Consider the following 22,495-nt stretch of genomic DNA (forward strand, 5'->3'; position numbering starts at 1 on the left):
ACATTTTCAATACTAACCCAAGAAATCCTAGTGTACCCATTGAATTGCAGAGAACTTTCATTCTTAAAATAAGAACTAACCCTATGTCATAAACCTCAAGACAGGTACTACACTCTTAGATTTTCAACTCAAGTCAAAGCAGGACATCAATGTTTTCATTAGAAATCATACACTTTGACACAGAGTTCTGGAAATGGACTATTTCTAGGAAAACAGAGCATATTTTTAATTAAAGAGGCCAGATCTACAGGGTAATAGCTAAGAGTAGGGTTGGCAACCTTTTTCTGTAAAGGACCACATATTAAATATTTAGGCTTTGCAGGTCCGTTCCACCTATTCAACTCAGCCATAGTAGTGGGAGAGCAGTCAAGAGATGATACATAAATGAATGGGCGTGGCTGGCTGTTGCTATGGACTGAACGTTTGCGCGTTCCCCCAGCCCCCAATTTCTATGTTGAGGCCCTAACGCCAATGTGATGGTATCAGCAGGTTGGGCCTTTGGGAGGTGATTAGGTTTAGATGAGGTCACGAGGGTGGGGTCCTCGGGATGAGATTGAAGAAGAAACACCAGAGAGCTAATGTGTTCTCTCCACCATGCGAAGACACTGAGAATTCGGCCATCTATAAACCAGGAAGAGGGCTCTCACTAAGAACTGAATCAGCTGGTACCTTGATCTTGGGACTCCTCAGCTTCCACAACTGGGAGAGAATACATGTCTCTTGTTTAAGTCACCAGTCTGTGCTATCTGTAATATCAGCCCAAGCAGACTAAGACAGATGTGTTCCAATAAAACTTTATTTACAAAAGCTGGTGGCCAGCCAGATTTGGCTCATGGCTACAGTTTAAGGACCCCTGGTTAAGAACACAGACATGGGGTAAGGAAGACTTAGATATCCACTCAATTCCATCACTTCCTGGACCAGGGGAACTTGGCGGGGCTGGTCACTTTATTCTCTAAGCCTCAGTTTCCTCGACTCTGAAATGGGGATGATTAAACTCAATGATGTGGATAAAGCAAGTAGCACAGGCCGAGTGCTCCATACCTGCTAACCATTGTTCTTAGTGCATCAACAATGTCAACTATCAGCACCAGCTTCAAAACTAAACCTGACCATGAGGAGAAAACAACTCAAATTACACGTTTGCCAAATTTTCTCAGAAAATGTTCCACAGCGGCAAATATTTTAAGATAGAAGAAGGACTTGAGCCTGCCATTTAAAAATTCTTGGCTCATTATATGTTTCATAGGACAAGCTGTGCACAATTATACTGAATGAAAAAATGACTTTTCATTTGGAAGAGTTGCTTCTCTGAAAAAACGGTCATCAATTTTCAAGTATAGATATAGCAAAGAAGAGAGATTATTAGACTAAATATTAGACTAGAGATGCCAAAACTGTGGCATGCCCACCGCCACTTGGCAGGCCTGTGCCTCAGCAGACATAACCAATCAATCACAGCACTTTCTCAAGAAACTCAGATGAGGCTTCATATATCTTTTCAACATAGCTTCTAAGCAATCATAATATAGAACCTAGTCACTATTCCTGTTCTAGAAAGTACTGGTAAATTGTGGACCTCTTCAATTTTTAAAAATGTATCATTGATGTCGTCTGCTCACTGGGGTTCTTTGAGGTAACCATAAACCTCAGGAGTACATCTTAAGAAAAAATACAGGAATGCTGGGGCAGGAATTAAGAAATCCAAGTTGTGGTCCTGTTTCTGTCTCTCATTATCTGTGTGTCCTTGAACAAGTCATCCTAATTTCCCTACTCCTGCTTCATCAGTAAAAGGTATTTATAACAAGGTTACTGGTGGTCTAAATACAGTCACTCTTCATTTTTGCAGATTTTATACTTGCAAATGTGCCCACTCACTAAAATTTATTTGTAAGCCCCAAATCAATACTTGTGGTGGTTTTGTGGTCATCTGCAGACATGTGCAGAGCAGTGAAAAATTTGAATCATCTGACACATAGGTTCTCAGCTGAGGTCTAACAAGGAGACGCTCTGTCCTGGTTTCAGCTCTCATACTGTAAGCAGTGTCTTTTTTGTGGTCTATCTGCTGCTGTGTTTTTTTGCATTTTGGTCCTTTTGGTTGGTGATTTTGCCATTTAAAAATGCCCCCCCAAGCATAGTGCTGAAGTGCTGTCTAGTGTCCCTAAGAACAAGAAGGCAGTGATGTGCTTTACAGAGAAACTGCGTGTGTGTTACATAAGTTTTGTTCAGGCATGTATTATGGTGCTGTTGACTGGGAGCTCAATGGTAATGAATCAATAAAATATAATAAATAAGGTGTCTTTAACAGAAACACACAAAGAATGATTACATATTGATCAGCTGACTAACATGTTGAGATCAGAGGCTTGAGGGAACCTAACCCTGTATTTCCTTTAGGAACAATGGTTCAGAATTCGCGAAATCAGTGTTCGCAATAGCCTTATAGAACATCACTATAAATAATGAGATTTGATTATATTCATTTTTTTGACTTGATTTCATGAGTTTTAATGCCATCAAGAAAGAGGTTGAACAAAAATACCTTATTGCCCATGTGTAGGAAACATTCCAATTAATGCTAAAGGTTTCATTTAGAAAAACATACATAAGAGATAGCGACAAAATATTTCCAGGGAAATCAACTCTCTCCTTTAGTACGGAAGTCTGGCCCCTCTTCTCTTCCCACCCTCATGAGACCTCTGTAAAGAAGAAGTTGGAATGCTCCTTTTTCTGTCACCTCACACAACGTTCTGAGGAGCAGGGGGGTTCACCAGCATAGCTCCTGTGTAAAGACCACCCACGGCCTGCAAAGACCCCCCTTTACAGCATTAAGTTTGAACATGGTACCTGCAAGCAGTCGAGGGATGTGCTGACCACCCGTGGGGATTTGGACTGGCAAGCTAGCTCGAATGGAAGGAAATACTTGTCAGCTTCGATGAAGTTTGCCTTTGGTGGTGCAGCAGCACCAAGCCTGGGAAAAAAGCAAGAGAGGGCCGGAGAGAGGAAATGAAACAACAAAAAGCTGGCTTTTCCTATACCTCACTCTAGCATCCCATCCCACTTGCAAGTGTTTAATTAAAAGTGTCTGCAAACTGCATCTGTGGGGATAAACAATTAGAAGTTACCATGTGCATTAAGACAAAATGCCCGAGTGCCACATGCAGACAAGCAAGGCCTCTGATGAGAGAGTTGGACTGACTGTTGGTATCACGATACTCGTGGTATCAGAGCTCTATTTCTGCAGCGTGACTAACTGGCTTCATTACGAGGAAGACGAGGAGCAGCCCCTTATAGGGCAAGCTGTCCGCCACTTAAGGAAGCATGACACGCGAGGGACAAAGGTTTTGACTCTTCTGTCAAGAAAAGGTACCACAGCATTCAATTGATCTTTCTTCCCACTCCCTCCAAATACAGTGATTAAGCCAGTAACCTGTTAACCTAGTTGGTTCACACCACACAGAATTCTGAGATGGGCCCAGCACGGGGCTGGGAGAGTCGTGTGCTACCCGAGGACCAGAAAGCTGAGAAAACATGCCGAGAAAGGGGTTCCCACAGCCACTACCTAATCCCCTAACACTGTGCTTCAGCAAGGAGAAAGTGCCCCAGCTTACCTCTGCTTTTCTATTTCCGCTTTAATTTCATCTGGTGAGGAAGAAAGAAAGGCCTGTTAGGAGCATGCAATATTTATATAAAAGAAAACTTTACTGAAAGATATTCAAAAACTATTAAAAAGAATGTTTACAAGATTTTAAAGTACAGAAATGCTGATAGGAAGTGATATGAAATGATTGTAGCAATAGCTAACATATAGCAGTTACTATACGCTAGGCACTGTCCTAAGTACTTTACAGATTTTAACTTGTTTAGTCCTCACAATTCCATGCAGTAGGTATTCTTATTTCCATCTTATTTAGAGCAGGGTTTCTCAGCCTCCGCACTACTGACATTTGGGGACAGATAATTCACTATGGGGCCGTCCTGTGCACAGCAGGATGTTTTGCAGCATCTCTGGCCTGTACCCATTCGATGCCAGTAGCACCCCCTGCAGTCCTGAAAACCAAAACTGTCTCTAGACAATGCCAAGTGTCCCCTGGGGCAAAACGGCCCCAAATGAGAATCACTGATTTAGATGAGGAAATCAACGTACAGTAAAATCAGGCAACTTGTCTCCTGGTACCTATCAGGACCCGGGGAACCAGAATTGGAACCCAAACATTTTGGCTTCACAGTCCACATTCTAGCTACTCCTCTATTCTGCAAAATGTATGTTAATAATACTTATCACAACAGCACGGTGATACAATGACATGTCAACTGTGTAAAAATATGGATAGTAAATTGGAAACAAATATAACAAAATATTGAAAATCATCTAAGTAGTGGGATAATTATTTTTCCTTTCTCTTTTTTCACATTTTCTATGATAAGCATATATACTTTCTTTTTTTAAATAGCAAATGCTTTTTTTAAATTGTGGTAAATACACATAAAATTGACCCCCTTAACCATTTTTAAGCGCACAGCTTAGGGGCATTAAATACATTCATATTCTTGTGCTAAGACATATATAATTTTTATGAATTAAAATTAACTTTAAAATCTTTACCATGGAGGTTACAACAGCTATGCAGTTAAGGCTGTGGAACTAAAGAGTCGTTATTCAGAAATCACAATCCCAAAGAGACAGTCTTATTTCCAGAAAAAGGTTTTGTGCAGTTGAAGCAAGAGAACACCCTATCTAAATATGCAGAATTCCCCCACACCCAGTCAAATGTATGCCTACGTTAGGCTCAATGTATTACCAAAGCAGGCCAATGAAGCAGGTTAATTATTCATTTGTTTTTTTCAGTTACAGTTGATATTCAGTATTATTTTATATTAGTTTCAGGTGTACAGCACAGTGGTTAGACATTTACATAATTTATGCAGTGATCCCCCGATTCGTCTAGTACCCACCTTGCACTACACGTACCGCGTTTCCCTGAAGATAAGACCTAGCTGGACCATCAGCTCTCATACGACTTTTGGAGCAAAAATTAATATATATTATTAATAAAAATTAATAATATATTATATTATGCCGGGTCTTATATTAAAGTAAGACCTGGTATTATATTGTATTGTATTATATTATATATACTATATTATATTATTACACCCAATCTTATACTATAGTAAAATAAGACTGGGTCTTATATTAATTTTTGCTCAAAAAGACACATTAGAGCTGATGGTCCGACTAGGTCTTATTTTTGGGGAACCACGGTAGTTGTTGCACCATTATTGACTATATTCCCTATGCTTTACTTTACATCCCCATGGCTACCAATTTGTACTTCTTAGTCCCTTCACCTTTTTCACCCAGCTCCCCAACCCGTCTCCCCTCTGGCAACCATTCACGAGTTTGTTCCCTAACCCAGCCTTCCTTACACCATCTCTTAAGAGCCAGTGGTTTGGATATGGCATTAGTTACCCTAGCAACCCCAGAACACAGATCTGGAAGGTACAAATTTCCTTTTCTTGGACAACTCTATTCTAGACTGAACTTTAGGACGTGAAAACTGAATACCTGGACTCACCAGAGGTGGCAAATTCTCACCTTCAAGCTAGTCTTTCAATGTCATCTTACTACACACAGGAAACAGGACAGAAACACCCAGAGGCCTAACATCAAGCATTCTGCTCACGGACCATAAGGCCGGTGACACATGGTTTGTTAAAGAGAGCTCTGTGGCATGGTTCCTGCCCCTCGTGGACAAGAATCCACTCAGGAAGTAGCTCTGGCTTCCTCTGGCTGAGGCCCCCAAGCTGTGGGAGTCACCCAGGAAATCCAGCCCATGAGGCTGGTGGCCAAGCTTTCAGCTTTCAGAACTCTGCATCCGTAACACCAAGGCTCTGCCTGGGGGTCAAATCGTCTGTCACCGTGTGACATGTCAGAAGGGCACTGCTGCCCAGACTCAAATGTAAGGTTTCCTTCCAGTTATGGCTACCTTGTCAGAGTTAAGTTCAGGTATATCTGAAGCAATCCGGCCTTTGCTAGAATCCCTGCTGGCCCCTAAGCTTTAAAATAATCTGTTCTGAAATGCCACTGGTTCCAACCCACTCAGCTGTGAGTCAATCACCAGGCCCGCTACTTACTGAGGCACCCAGGGTGATAAAATCAAGGGCAGGACTTACACACTCAAAGGCCTAGGGGAGCCAGGCAGGGGACCTCAAGGAGAGACACTGGTGAGTGGAAGACATTAAGGGTAGGGAGGACCCCTTCCCTACCCAACAGGGCAAAGGGTGCAGTGGCACCTTAGCTCCAGCTGACTGGCACCGCTGACAGACCCTGAGCCTACAGGTGCCAGCTGTTCCAATGTCTCCAGAGGTCAAAATTCAGATTTTAAAGGGAACACTCTGATTGCAATTCAAAGTAACTCCAACTACTTAAAAAAGTATTATGGCTCAAATGAAATTGGTTTGCAGGCTGCCCTGACCCTGGGGCTACCAGTTTGCAACCTTTGTGTTAAGAAATAGGAAAAGAATCCAGGAGAAAGTACTCCACTGGCTGCAGAAAAGTAACTGCAGAGGATAAAAGTGGCTTTTAAGGACCATGGCAAGCACTCAGAGGACAAAACATCCAAGTTCTGTTCAAGCCAGATGTGGCTCGGCCAAAGAGCCAAAAGCAATGAAGGAGCCAGAGGGCAAGGGGTCAAGGCCAAAGTCCACTCAATTTTACAGACGAAAAACAAGACCCAGAGAGGTTACAAGATAGCAAGTCATGGAGCAGGAACTGAACCCAGAAAATTGGGCTCCAGAACCTGTGTTCATAACCTTTTGGGTACCTTGACTCTCAAATAAGCATGCAGAATGACTCTGTAAACTATAAATGCAGCACAATATAAATGTTGGCTTTGCTATGACTGAGACAAACTGTGAAGGCCACACAGCACTGGTACGAGCTAGTACGGGGAGCCCCGTCCGCCTGGCCCCGGAACCTCCCTTCCTGGTCAGCTGCTGCAGGACCACAGTGAAGATGCACCCTGGTTTTCCAAAGGGAATAAACAAGGGCCAGAGTGACATGCAGCAGTTGTGGGGCGTGAATAGCCGGGCCCTCCACCAGGAGCAGGAAACAGGAGATACCTACCTACTAGGCAGACAGCTACTGCAGGGGGCCAAGAAGCTGCCATGGCCGCAATTTGTATTGTTCACAGATGTCCTTCAGTTTTATTAATTTATACGTAAGTATTCCCACAACAATTAGGACTTGTTGCATTCTCTAAACCACTTTTTGTTAAAGAAAAAATATGAAAAATCCTCTCTACTTGGCACAGCAGAGGCGCAGTGATGGGACGACCCAGGAGGGAAGGGGCGCGGCCTGAGCAGACCTAAGTGCTGACACACAGATCACTCAGGCTGCTTTGAGGGTAAGGAGGGGGGCCACAACAGAAGCAGGGAGCCAATCAGGCGGCTACTGCTAATAACCCCCCAAGCAATCATGGGGGCTTGGACCAGGGTGGAGGCTTGGGGGGGTAGAGACAAGAACCCGTCTGAACCACAGGGAAGTGACATTTTTATGGTTAAATCTTCCTAGTTTCATATGGCCCAATCTAACAGTTGGATTCCGGATGTATCTGGAGAACACAATAGTTTTTTTTCCATTAAAGAGAGGCAGAAAAAGGAACAGGGAAAAGGGATGTGGCAGATAGTTTGACACAGCTTGGTGTGGTGGAAAGAAAAGAAATGCACTAGTGATTGAGGCAGAAGTAGGTCCAAGGCCTGGCACGGACATCTGTTAGATGAATGATGGGGTTATTAAACCTCCCTGAAGCTGGATTTCCTACTCGAAAAAATGAGGATGCTACAGGGCAGCCCTGTGTGCTCCAGAGATCCTGACTAGACAGCTGGGTGCAGGTAATTCTCTTGAGAAGGCAGTGTCTGGCATACAGCAGGTGGTCAATAAATGTCAGTTCTGCTCTTCTCCTAAAACAGGAGTCAGCAACAGTGAAAAATCTCCGGTGCCATAGAGGAACCAGGCAAAGCCAAGGGGAAAAAGAAAATGAGTGCAGCCCAAATCCTCGCCCTAACAGCTGACGTTCCTAGGGGAAGGGTCCTGCCCACACCCCACGGAGGCAAGAGCACGCGTGCCCGTCACAGGTACACAGGTGAGGACCCCGAGCACAGAGACGTGAGGTGCTACCGCGCAGTCAGGACTCAGACCCAGGCTGGCTGGTGCAGAGCACGCACTCCAGACCCCTGTGCGGAGGAGGAGGGTGGGTGAAGGACGAGGAGCACAAGGGGGGGCACGCCTGCTAGTTCACTGCTCCCATCGCACCAGGCGCTGCCTTCCCAACGCCAACTGGGCGATTAGCAGCAATAAACGAGCAGGCTGGAAAGGAGGGAGCCCTGAGTGGGGTGGGGCGGCTTCCGCTGAAAAACCACACTGCTTCCTGGGAAATCCTTCCTGGGCTTCGCTGCCTCTCGGGTCACACCTCCCCTTTCATCAGCGACGTTGGCACCGGGTCACATTCTCTGCTCCACTCCCAAGCTGAGCCCAACAATGACCATCACCAACCTCTCCAATGTCATCACGGGTCAGCTCGCCCAAGTCCCACAATGTCCCTGCAACCCTTCCCCTCGCACCTCTGATCTGCCACACCCCTGCCTCCTCTGCTGCCTTCAGTCCCTTCAACTCTTCCCAGTGACCTCCTCCCCTACTCCAAGCCTGCACGGCGGGCTGCTCACACCGTGACGCTTGTCCCACGTGGACTGTGGCACTTCAGTTCCTCCCGCCTGCAACCTCTTCTCCTTCCAACTGCCCTCTCAGCTGCTCCCACCCAGCAGGCCGTTTCTTTGGCCTGTCAGACTCTGACAAGGCTTGTATGTATGTCAGCTTTCCCTTTTCCTCACTTTCCAGGACACGTATCCGAATGATAGGCAACCACTAGTCTTGACTCTCTCTGACCTTCCTTGTTTTAACTTCTGGCAAAATCCCAAACTTATATATACACCACCATCTCCTTTGGACCCGTGTCCACCCGACAACCAGACCTCTGACAACAGGCCAAGCTGACAGGTCTAAAGCCATAATCACACCCACAAAAGGAACCCTCAATACTGCCACTAACGCCCATCTTCTCTGACTCTCCACAGTGACCACAGCGCATTTCTCTGCTCTTCTCAAACTCCCCATGGCTCCCTCCTCATCCTCACCATTCCTCCACACTCGGATGGAGCGGCCATAAGGCGACTCCCTCAACTTCCTGTTCGCGAACCTACACACTGACGTACTTCTGTACCCACCCTCCACTCTCCTGCTGGAAGACAGTCTGTGTCCAATGCCGCCAGCTCTGTCATCGCCCGTCCCTACCTGCCTTTACAGCAACTTCACGCTCTCCGTACCATCTAGAATCTCATCACTTCTCACCGGCCACCACCATCGTCTCTCACCTAGACCACCACACTGCCTCTTAACTGGTTTCACGGCTGCAGCTCTTACCCTCCCTCTACCTCACACTTTTCTCCACACAGCAGCCAGAGAGATTCCCTGAGAACATGAATCACATTCCATCTGCTCAGAACAGATTATCCAGAACCCTCATAATATAAATCAAATTGTAGCCGCTTCTCTGCTCAAAACTCTCCACTGGCTGCTCATCTCACTCCGAATAAAATCCCAAATCTGGACCTTGGCCTCCAAGCCTTTACAAGATCTGCCCCTCTGCCATCTCCCTCATCTCACCTACCACCACCTGCCTCCAGCCTACCTGCTGCATTTCCTGTCTCCTGGGCCTTTGCACTTGCTTTTCCTGCTGCCCGGAACGCCCTCCCTCCCCCAGATATCTACATGGCTCCCTCCATCACTTCCTGCAGACCACTGTTCAAATGTCACCTCTTCAGAGTCCCTCACTCACCTCCTAAAACTGTCATCCCTACCCCTCATCATTCTGCATCTCCTTATCTGCTTTAGTTTTTCACTTTATCCTGACCTATTTTTCTAATCTTTCTTCACAGTATTTATCACCCATATCAGTTCATTTATTATCTGTCTTAGTTAGTAGAATATAAACTCTGTAACAAGAGACTTCTATCTGTTCTCTTCACGGAATTCCCAGCACCTAGGAATTCCTCGGCACAGAGCAGGCACACAATATTTGTTGAATAAACTGTCCTTTCTCTTTCCTGCATTGTTTATCCTCTCCCTCAACTGGCTCCCTTCTCAATGATACTTAAACAAGTTCCAGTCTCTTCTACCTTTAAATAAAAACAAACAAACTAACAATAAGCCTTCTATGATCCACATCTCATCTTCCCCTTCACATCAGAGCCAAACTCTGGGAAAGAGTCATCTGTGCTCCCTGTTTCCCTACTTCCCACTAGTGCCTCAGCCCACTCCAGCCTGGCTTTCTTTCACCTTCATTGCACCACCAAATGACTCAAGCGAAGGTCACCCATAACCCTCCTGTCTCTCAATCAGATGGGCATTTTTCCAGTCTCTGACTTGACCTCCCCACATTTGACCTTACTTACCTCAACCTCCTTGAAATTTTCTCTACGTCTGGTGTCATGAGCACATAATGTCATTCGCCCTCTGACTCTTGCTGTGCCATCTCCTCTCCGTTTCCTCTGCAGACTCAGCCTCCTCTGCCCAGCCACCGCAGCTGGGGTTCCTCAGGCCCAGCGTAGGCTCCCCTTCCTCCCCGTCTCTGTACCCTCGCTCTCCAGGCCACCTCATCCTCACCGACACCTTCCATTCCCACCCACACCCAGGCCTGTCACGACTATCAGGCTCGTAGACCTGCCCACTGTCTACGACACCTGTTCAACTGGATGCTCAAAGGCAGGTGATACTCAAGACATCCATCCAAGTGGCAACTCAGCTCACCTCTCCCCCGCCTCTCCCCAGGGGGGCTTCCCACACTCCCATCCTAAAGAACGGCACCAACGTCCGTCTAGCTGGGTGAATCAGAAACTTAACGGGCAGCCTTGCCTATCTTCTCGCTCATGTTCTTATCCAATCTATCACCAGATTTTGTTAGCTTTACCTTCCAAACCAGTGGGAAATCCATTCATTTTGCTCTACGTCTACTGTCATCACTCTAAGTCCAGGCCACCAACATCTCTCACCTGGATGACGGCAATCCCTCTGGCTTCCTCTAAGATGCTCTGAACACATGGCCCAAGTGATCTTTGCAAAACACAAACCTGGTCATCCTATCACCTTCTTCCCTGCTTAGAACTCTTCAGTGTCGTCTGAAAAACAGCAGCGTCGTCTCACTGCTTTTGGTCTAAAAGTCACACTCCACCATGACCTCCAAAGTCCTACGTAGTGGGGTCCTGGCCTACCTCTCCCATCTTATCCCCCAAAACTCTTCCCTACCTTTTTTTCCAACTAAAACTTGTTTTGTTTTGAGATAATTATAAATCCACATGCAGTCGTATCTTCTAGTTTCCTTAACAGTCCTCCCCACTTCCACAGGGCCTTCGCACATGCTGTTCCCCTGCTGCCAATCGCCTCTCACCCCAAGCTATTTACTTTGTACTTATCATTCAGATCTCAGCACTTCCTCAGGGAAGTGCCCTTTGTTCACCCCCTCGCAGGACAAGGTTTCTTTCCTTCCCAGGACTTCCCTGCTGGTTAGTACGACCCAGAGGATGTGAGCATTTCAGCACTGCCCTTCTTTCCTATTAACTGCAAACTCCGTTAAGAGCTGGCTCCTTGTTTGCTTTGTTTCCCTTGCATCATGACACCAGGTGGGAGACCCAAATAAATATCTTCTGAATGAACATCAGCCTGGGTTAGTCAATAAGCAAAAGGACTAAATAAAGAACAAATACGCACTGACCAGACCCTAGGCTTGAGGGGAAAGTTAAGAATTTTCTGTCCTAACACAAGAAGGCTGTTCTCCCCACAAACCTATAAAAACCTAATAAAATACCTGATAAAAAAAGCTAAAACACTTATTTACAACCAAGACAATGAACCAAAAGAAGCTTCTTACAGGAAGACTCCAAGAATGAATGAACAAAGATAAAACTTTTTTCTAAGATACCTGGCTGGAAAAAAAAGTCAACTATTTTCCTGGCAGGCACCTCAGCCTGGTGCCAACGGTGAGAACTAAACACAGCGCTGAGCTATTTATACAGCAGACTCCATGTACTCGCTGATTAAGTACACGTTTTTCACAAGTTCGCTTTTTTCCATAAAGAACAGTCTTACTGTTTTCCCCAGCACTGATTACAGAGTCTCCCCTGAGATTTACAAGCACAGGATAGAGCTCTAAATTCATCCAACCACTTGCTTCACTGGTGTCGCAATGGCAGAGATGAGCAAAAAGGTCCACAAACCAATGACTAGGGAAGACAGAGTTCTCCTTTAACTCAGGGAATCCCAACGCCTCTGAATTCCAGCAGGTCATCTGTGAGGTGCCAGGTAGTGGGTCAGTTCCTTTACGGCACTGGCTCACCTAACCTTTACAATACTCCTGTGAAATGGGTATTACCACCTTTATCGGCTCAGGAAACTGAGGCTCAAGGAAGCTGAATTATTGGGTTCACAGGACTAATCAATAAGCACAGTTTCACACTCAGCTCTCAATGAATTTTCTGCCAGTCCTATACATAAATGTTTAATAATTAAAATCTAACCTTTAGATGCTGCTTCTAGATAGATGACCTCCTCCCGAAGAATCATCACAAAACGTTTCAACAAAAAGTCATTTGTCAGGGCTCCAAGTCCCGTTATTTCTCAAAACTTTTATAATCTACAGCACTCGTAAACAAAATGTCTAGTCAAAACACCAGAATTTGCTAAAATTAAAGATTTCATTTTGAATTTTAATTTAAAGCCTTATTTATTTGCTATGACAATTTAGGGATATTTTTGGTATTTTTCAAATTTTGCACTTAGGTTCTTCCTAATGGTGAGAGCAGTTATTTTGAGTACATCAGAATTAGAAGAACAACAACATCATATGGCAGAAAAAGTATTTACCACATATCATATGGATGGGTAAATACTGAATTTTTTTGCACATTAATATACAACTAAGATTTATGAATGCACTCAAAGCTTTAATTGGCTCCCTTCCCAACGACATTTAAACAAAGTCTTTTCTACCTTAAAAAAACAAAACCAAAAACCCTCCCATGATCCACATCTGTTCCCCTTCAATCCACAGCCCAACTCTGGGAAAGCATTGTCTGTGCTCCCGATTTCCTCACCTCCCACTTGTGCCTCAACCTACTCCAGTCTGGTTTCCACCTTCATCGTGTCACCCAAACAGCTCAAGTGAAGATCACCAAAGACGCGCATGTTTCTAAGTCCCACGTATTAAACAGCTAGAGTAGCAAATCTAAAAATGAATTTTATGATTTATATGTCAGGATAGAGCCTGCGTTGCAGCTGTTTCCCCATCTGGCTGCGCAGATGTGGGCAAGTTGCTCTCTGAGCCTTGGTTCCCCTTTGCCTGCTGTACCCAAAGACAGACATCAATGACACGTCACCAATCCAGAATTAATAAGAGGGAGTTTACTGCTGATGAAGAGAGATGTCATAAATCAGAAAAACCTAATAACTCAAATGAAACATATGGGAACCCCATTCTTGACCCGCATTTCTTTCTTCCCATTAGTCCCTAAATTAAAGTAAACCAAAGACATATGCAGTAGAAAGCTGCAGGAAAAAAGCTGCGATCTTTTTCACGAAAGGCTTTCAAATACATCTTGAAATTCCACTATAGAAAATATGGTCTCTATACGTACAGAATAGTTTACTTGCTGAAACTCCACTAAAACTTCACTGCAGTCTAATGACTGTTGAAAGACTCCACTGAGTATTTTATATACAATACAAGAGCTTTCATATGGAGAAGCAATACAGCATGATAACAGTGGTTAAGATCTTGGGCTCTCGAGCCACACTGCCCGTGTTCACACTCCGGCTCCACTGCTTCCCGGCTGAGATACACTGGCCAATTTCTCTGGGCCTCAATGAGGATAATAACAGTAAGAACTAAACTGCATGTAAAGCACATGGCACTGTGCCTGGAACATAAGAAACGCTCAGTACATGACAGACACCACGTAGTTATTACATAACGTGGTTTTAAAAAGTCACTCAGTTGGGCGACTACATTAATCATAACGTATATTCATCAACTATAAGAAATGCTCCCCTCTGGTGAGGGATGTTGATAATGGGGAGGTTGTGCACGTGGGGGGGGGGGGGCAGGGGGTATGTGGGGATTCTCTGTTTTTTTCACTTAATTTTGCTGTGAATCTAAAAACTGCTCTAAAAAAAACAAACCTTTTTTTTAAAGTCACTCGATTTCATGTGAAAAACATATAGGTATGTTGATTATTGCTTTTACAGTTTCTTGATAATGATTACAAATAATGACAGCTGGCAATGATAGAGCACTTACCCCTTACTTAGCCTGTTGTGCGTACTAAATTATTAAATAAGATACTGCATCTCTTATCCTACATATATGAAAAAAGTACTGTTAGAACAATTCAGTTAAAATTTTCCAGCTTTCAAGACAAAGTTTCAATTCAAATACACTCAGATTATCGTGTCCAATCTCTAAACTCCACATAGTTTTAGAACAGAAGTATAAGTTAAGGAGAGATCATGGGAAAAAATGGCTCTTAAATAAGACAGTTATGAAAGGGAGGTTTAATGATGTCATTATGTTCCCCAACAAAGGGCTGAAAGGTTCAAGATTTCTAATATACAAAGCTTCACTGACAAGGAAAAGAGCGACAACGTCCTGGGGTGATGAACAGTCTCACAGGCTCTTTTGCGTTCTCCAGGAAAGGCTGGAAGGACACCATCCCCTCACTGGGCAGTCTCTATCTATGCACTTGGCATTTAGTGCAGACGGATCCCTGACATTACTCCAAACCTTTTCCATCTTGACCATCACGGTTTCCACATGGGATAACAACCCCTGTCTTCACTGAGCTTTGTAAGTTAATACTCCAGTAAACACAGCCGTTTACTCATGTGAATTCTTATGTATTGCATGTACACCAAATAGAGCAGTAAGCCATTCCTGAACAAGGAACCAAAGTAGGTTAAGAACATCAAGCCAGAGTACTTACAGTTTCTGTGGTTTGTCGCAGCTTAAAATAGAAATAAATAATAGTAGCAAGGCTTTACACAGCACTTACTACATGCCAAGTTCTTTGCACATGTCAACTAACTTTATAATAATCCGATGAGGAAGGTAGAAGATCTGTCCAAGGTCACAAAGATTGCAAGCGGAAGGCGAGGGATTTGAACCCAGGCATTTGAGTCAAGAGAACAAGCTCCTAACTCTTATACTACACTGGCCCTGCAGCGCCAATGCCGTCCCACAACATGCTAGGTTCATGCTATTGGTGGCCTCGTTATCATAGAAGCTGTTTCCTGTAAGTGGTCTCTCTCATTCAAGCCTTTCAACTTTCAGTAGTCATTTGCAGTTCCTCTTACCAAAATTAACGGTAATCCACATACGGTAACCTCTAAAATACTGGCCATATTGCAACGCTTCTTATACACAAGCTCATCTCAGCTACTTTCACTGGACACAGGACTGTGTGTTGAGATGCAGAGTGAAATCTCACCAGGTACTTTGCTATGTTTTATGTTTATAAATAAAAGCAGTCATTTCTGTTGACCAGCAATGACACAATTACTCTCTTAAACAAGACGCCAGTTTAACTCCACACTATGCACAGGTTCCTACAGGATGGTTCCTATTACTCAATCTGATGATAATCAGGAGCCACCACGTCAATTTGCTCTTCACTTAACCTGTGGTCAAATTACTTCCTGTATAGGCTACATGTGACAATTCACTACTAAAACACTGAATGTGCATTCCACAATTTGGGTTGGAAAAATCTGGACTTGTGAACAAAGATATCCAAAAATATCTAATAAGCTCTCAACATTATGGCCCTTTATGACCCTATGCAACAATTTTATAAGTAGGTTCCCAAAATGTGATATACAATTTGGTGAAAATGATATGTTAAGTTTCTGACAGGATAGACTCCAGGCAGATTTCAACGTGGACTTATAAGTATCAGGCTTTTGCTTAACTAACAAACAGCTTTGTAGTGCTTATCCAGCACTCCTGATAAAACAGTGTTCAAACAGTTAGCCTTGGTTTTCTGAATAGAAGCGCTTTACAAATCTAAATCTCAGTAAATTCCTCCAAGGTTATCTAAGCAACAACAACCTCTATACCAATAATTCTTGATCCTTAAGGGAGTCTCAACCTTTATGAGAATCTGATGAAAGCTATGGACCTTCTTCCCAGAGAAATGTAAAGTTCACAAGCGCATTCCCACACCCCAAGAATCCCAGCGCTATACCTCGTACCAAATGGAGAAAAGAAAGGTGATGGCACCCTCAAACTCTGCAACAGAAAGTCAAACTTGCAATTTTCTCAGTTTGTTAGGGAAAACAGGTCTGTTTACAGATTCCAAACCAAAGGCATTGGGGTGGTGAATTAACCTGAAACCACCTCTAGTCCAATGTATTGATTCTCCCCGCCCAGTACTCTCTTCTCCCAAACTCCACATGGATACTTCTTGCCTTTCAGTACTCAGCTCAAATGTCACCTCCTCAGAGGATCGCTTTCTTGACACCCTATCAAAAGCAGTCCGCAGGCCTTCATTATCACATCTCACTCTTATTTTCACAAAACTATTTATTAGTATTCAAAAATGTCTCAATTTTCTTATTTGTCTCCCCTATTAGAATGTAAGCTCCATAAGGGCAACTTGTCTCTCAGTCCCCACCGGACCCTCCGTGCCCATCACAGTGCTTGGTGCACAGTGGGCATTTGTTGAATGACTGAAACTAAGATAGTTTAGATGTTGATGTTGGAAACTACTCAGGTTTTAACTAGCTATGAGTTACCTAGCTACGAGTTAGCATTCTCCCCCTTTCCATAACCTGAGTCCATTCAATTAGCATCTACTATGTGCCAGGTAATATTGCAAGTGTAGGGGATCCAGAAGTGAGTAAGACAGACAAGTATCTTTGCCTTCACAGACCCAGTTTTAGTGGACCGCCCAGAGTCAGATATCCTACACACTACAACACATGGGAAATGCGGGATAACCCTCTACATTCCTTCCTTAGAGGAGTTATGGAGACATCCCCAAATGAAAAGAAAACATTGTCCAATCCGGCACTTCCAAAGCAAGCCTCAGGGGTGTCCCTAAATCAGCTCTCCCCCCCTGCCCTGCTCACATGGGGGAACCCTAACAAGCAGAATGAGGGTAAATAAGAAACTTAGAGTAAGGGCTACCGCGTCTCAGGGTGGTGAGGGGAGGAACCAGGAAACAAGACGGCAAGGAGTCGTGGCAAGAACCCGGAGCTGGGAGAGCCAGCCCTGGCTGTCACCAACTTGCTAGGTGACCTTGGGCCAGTCCCGCGGTGCCAGGGCATCAGTTTCCCCCGGGGTATAATGAGGAGGCCGGGAGGGTGGGACTCGGGGTCGTGGGGCGGGGGGGGGGGGCGGAGGTGGAGCCCAGGAGGCCGGGCTGAGGTCGAGTAGGGTAACGGCTGACGTGGGGAGACCGGCGCGGGGCCGGGCCGGGGCGGCTCACCCACCGAGCGCCACCTGGCAGGCCCTGCGCAGCTGGGAGTGCTGGGGCCGCTTCACCTCCTTATCGGCTAGGATCTTCTCCAGGGCCCGGGACACGAACATGCTCTTGGTCTGGCTCTCCTGCATGGCCCCGGCCCGGCGGGGGCTGGTAGCCCCGCGGGCGGACGGCGCGAGCGAGCAAGCGAGCGAGGCTGCGGGCCCGGTGTCCCGGCCGGCACCGGCCGCGTCCGTCCGCGCCTCCCCGTCAGGAAGCGACGCCGCGGCCCCACGGCGCCGCCATGTTGGAGCGCGTCACGTGACCACGTGACTGGCTGGGCCGCTACGGCTGCCGCGCGTCCGTCGACCCCGTGACCCCAGTGGGGCGGGGCCTACAGTTGGGGACGGGGCGGGGCCAGGTGGGCAAGGAGCGGAGCTGCGAGGGTGGAGGAAGGAAGGGAAAAAGGTGGGGCGGAAAGTGGAAGTGGGTGAAGGCAGGAGAGGACCTGAAGAGCAGAAGACAGGAAGTGAACGGGTGGAGAGATGATGATGGGGGGTGAAAGGAGAGAAGGTGAGGAGAAAGAAGCAATGGGCATGAGTGGAGATCAGGGGTAAGAGAGATGCAGGAGATGAGAGTAAGAAGAGGAGGTAGGAGGAGAGGAAGGAAAGAAGAAAAAAGAAATTTGGAAAAAAGAATTGGTAAGGGAGTGAGAGGTGATAAAGGAGCAAGAGGAGGCGAGGAGGAGAGAAGCAGCTAGGGGATTAGAGGTGAGGTGGTTAGAGATGAGGGGAGGCATGTAGGAAAGAGTAGAAGGGGGGTGGAGACAGGGTGAGAGAAGGTGCAGGGGTGAGGGCAGAGGAGATAGGCAGAAGGGAGTTAGGAAAAGAGCAGAGAAGGGGAGAAATGAATAGGAGATGAGGAGAAGGATAAAGGGAAGAGGGGATGAGTTAGGACAAGAAGAGGAGTGAAATGGAAAAAGAAATGGTGTTGGAGGGAGGTGAGAAAGGAGGACGAGGAAACGTGGTGGGTGATAGAGAAAAGGAAAGGAAGGGATTAATCGGTGGATGGAAAGGAAAGATGAAGGGAAGGCAGAGAGAGAGATTCATGCACCCTCTTCAAAACGATTTCTCTGTCTGTCAGCGAGACACATACACCTTCCACACAACCCTCCGGTCACCGCAGTAGCGCTGACTTCTGGCCACCTAGTTCACGGTACTTTTGTGTATCTAGTGCCACATCTGTGCACACTGCTGCCAGTAAGAACCACACCAAGTGCATCTCCCTCTGGACTATATTCGTCTATTTCCGTAAACCTGTGGTTCTCAGAGTATGGTTCACCAGGACGGGGTATTCGGTCGGGGCTGTCTGAGAGGAGAAGAAACAGAGATCGCCAGTGTCACAGAGCTGTGAATGAGTGTAAGAAGACAGATATTCTGGCTCCAGGGCACGTTCCACTCCATCCCACTGCCAGTAACATCACAACACCACTGGTGATGTCCCCTAGACTCCCTCCTTTCACACTGCCCACCTCCCTCAAGGGGAGTGTTGGTGACATTGGGCTCATACAAGGACATGTATTTCCTGGAAAGCTCAGAAACTTCCCATGCAGGCATGCTCAAATGCTCAGGTCTCAGCTCAAACATCTCAGGGGGTCCCTCCCTGACCAGCCTGTCTAAAGGAGCCCCCTCTCTCCCTATGTGATTTCACTTTCTGACCTTTTTTACATGTTGACTTGTTTGCTGTCTGACTAGGGCATAGGCCACAGAGGAGCAGGCGGTATTTCCTAGAGCCTGGTCCAAAGCCAGGTAGAATGTTTCATAGCCATAAATTCCATTGTTGTAATGTGGCTTTAGAGCTCCTCCTGTTAAAAGCGGAGTCTGTCCACGCACCTTGAATTGGTCTTGTGACTTGCTTTGAATGTGGTGGAAGTGTTGTCCCGAACCTAGGCATCAAGTAGCCTTGATGCTCAGGAGGCATCTGAAAGAAAGTACATGGAGAGAGAGGCCCAGTCATCCCAGCTTTCTGAGCCGAGCCAGGTCCCCAGCTGACCTACCAGCTGAATACAGCTGCATCAGTAACCTTGGTGAGGACCAGAAGAACTGTTCAGCCAAGCCACAAAATAGCAGTAAACAACCAATTATTGTTATTTTAAGCCATTATATTTGGGGGTAGCTTGTTACACAGCAATAGATCACGGAGACACCCCTCAGTCCTTATGTGTTGAATGAATGAGTGAGAGATTGAATGAATGTGTGAAATGCTTAGAAAAGGGCAGCGAGACGGAGTAACAGAGGTTTTGAGCCACCCCCCCAATGGGGTCAGGCCATGTCATTACCCTGCTGAAAACCCTACAGTGACTCCCCATTGGCCTTGGAATTGAGTCCAAGTGCAGGTTTGCCCTGCTCTCTGAACGTAGAATGTTCCTATGAAACCTTTCATAAGCCAAAATGGCATCAGGCAAAGAAGCAATTACCATTAATTTATATGGGAAATTATTTGAGCATTCCCCAGATAACTTAACGGAACACCACGCTTTGTACACCCATCAATTTGCTCAAGCAATAGACCTTCCATTTTATCCATTACTAAATGCCGACTTAAGGAGACCACTTTGCCATGAGAAGAACCCATAGTAACTTCAGCAGCTTTCAAGATTCTCTCTGTGTGTAAATAGTACAAATGGTGAACACAGGCAAGTTCAATGGACACACAATGTCTTTTTTCACACAACCGAAATGCTTAATTACATCCAGTTTTATGCTAAGCCTAACATGTTTACCAGCTCTCTTAGGCTTTCCCGATATTTTAGGGCACATCTTGCTAACGAATGTACGAAATAAAAGGAGCTAAAGCGCAGATGCTCACAGACAGTTCGAAGCCCTGGGGGCTTGATGCTGAGATGCTGCGTGGGATTCCCAGGGAAGAATCTTGGCAGTGTCACTCTCACTGCTGGGGGTACATGCTGCGTCTATAACGGCTCTCCCCGCAAAAACAAACGCTGAACGCTATTTTTGCTTTTCCTTTTCGAATTTCTTTCAGTTAGCGAAAACAGGTACCAATGTGTAGGTCTTCCGTAAAAGCCAAACAGTGGAACTTGAGCTTTCAAAACGCGGGGCATACCTGTATCTCAATATGGCCGACTTCTCTGCCCACACCTCTCCCTCCTCTAGACTCTCCAGCCACGCTGGATTCCCTTTTTGTTCCCATCAAGGGCTTGACTTATGTTCTTCCCAATCATTGCTCCTCAATGAGGGCAGTACCACCCTCTGAGGCATTTTGAAATTTTGTGGGGGAAGTATTTTTATTGTCATGCTGTGGGGAGCAGGAATGGTTGACAACATCCTGCAGAGAGCAGGATAATCCCATGTAGCAAAGATTCACATGCGTCCCATGTGGCTGGATTAGACATCCCTAGAGGTGAAAAACCTATTAATAATCATCTGAACCTGGAACCTACATCTGCTTTATGTATAAATGCAAAGTATGTTTCATCCGGTTTTAATATGTATCAAATATTCCAGGAATGCAATTATTATTGCAATTCAAGGGAAAACTGTATTTTGTCTGGAACTTTACCAAATGTTGTTCACCGTTTCAAACCACATTACCACCGTTCATGCCAGTCATGGTACTTGCATCGCCACAAGGGCACCCTTGATCAGTCTTCATTTGCAGGGGTCATCATTCGGGGGATTCTTCTCTTAGGTTCCAGTATCTGACTACTTTATTACATCTCTTAGTGTAATTGTGTCTGAGCATTTATACATTGAAATAAAATTTGCAAATTGTACATTGCTTGCCTTTTGTTTCATCTTTGTTTGCTAGGTTATTATCTTTTTAAAGAAATAATGTGTGTAGGAAGATTATATTATCTATGAATTTCACTTCCGAATAGTTAACGGAGGCCTTGTGGTTATAAAAAGGGGTGTGTAGTGTCTCTTGGGGTTGGAAAGCACTGCTGGCTGGCCCCTTTCTGTCATTCTGCTCTCAGCTAAATGTCACCTGCAAGGGAGGCTTTCACTAACCTCCCAGTCTTATCACCCCTGCCCCCACCACTTGCTTCCACATCATCTTGAATTATTTTCTTTACTGTACTAAACTTAATTTGAAATGGTGGTATTTATTTACCTGTGTATTAGGTATCTACTGCTTCATAACAAAGTACCTGAATGCTTAGTGGCTTCAAATTAAACATGATCTCCTAGTTTCTGGGGGTCGGGAATTTGGGAGCAGCTTGGTTGGTTCTGACTTAGGGTGTCTCATAAGCCTGCAGATAAGCTCTCAACTGGGACCACAGCCATCTGAAGACTTGACTGGCGCTGGAGGAGCCACTTCCAATTTGGTTCCCTCACGTGGCTGTTGGCTGGAGGCCTCAGTTCTTTGCCTCTCCATAGAGCTGCTTGAGTGTATTACCAATGACATGGCACCTCACTTTCCCCAGAGTGAGTGATCCAAGAGAAATAAGACAAAGCAATCATAGGAAGCCACAGTGATTTTTATGACCTAGTCTTCACAGTGGCTCACCACGCAGACTGCGATGTTTTGGTGACTCAACCATAGTTGGCGTAAATGTGGGTGATGTGGTTTTGAAATGGTGAACAACATTTGGGAAAGTTCCAGACAAAAATGCAGTTTCCCCTTGATTTTCATATGATTGCTTTAGAAGTGAATGACTAAGTCCAACCCACACTCAAGGGGAAAACAATTAGGCTCCACCTTTTAAAGGAAACATCTGTTTTCACATGAGCTTATTCCCTTGCCATCGTGTCTTCTCCAAGTAGAATGTGCATCCGTGAAGGTAGGGACAGTGTCTTATTCACAGCGGTATGCCCAGAGCACGTAAGAGGTGCCCAGTAACTATTTATGGAACGAACGAATGAATGAATGAATGAAGCTGGATTGGAGTCCACAAGATTTAATCATT

General features: G+C 45.4%; 1 protein-coding gene across 1 annotated transcript in view; it reads right to left on the reverse strand.

The window, feature by feature from the left end:
* Nucleotides 1-17,903, reverse strand: part of ARFGEF2 (ARF guanine nucleotide exchange factor 2) — a 79,410-nt gene extending 61,507 nt beyond the window's left edge. Inside the window, exons 1-3 of the mRNA XM_019756154.3 lie at nucleotides 17,600-17,903; nucleotides 3,612-3,642; nucleotides 2,848-2,971 (exon numbers count right to left, since the gene is read on the reverse strand). Coding sequence (XP_019611713.2) covers nucleotides 2,848-2,971; nucleotides 3,612-3,642; nucleotides 17,600-17,720 — 276 coding nt within the window. The 5' untranslated portion in view covers nucleotides 17,721-17,903. The remainder of the gene's footprint in view (nucleotides 1-2,847; nucleotides 2,972-3,611; nucleotides 3,643-17,599) is intronic.
* Nucleotides 17,904-22,495: the final 4,592 nt, after the last annotated feature.

The sequence above is a fragment of the Rhinolophus sinicus genome, chromosome 13 (assembly GCF_057876585.1).
Source record: "Rhinolophus sinicus isolate RSI-liver-muscle chromosome 13, RSI-T2T, whole genome shotgun sequence".
NCBI lineage: Eukaryota > Metazoa > Chordata > Mammalia > Chiroptera > Rhinolophidae > Rhinolophus > Rhinolophus sinicus.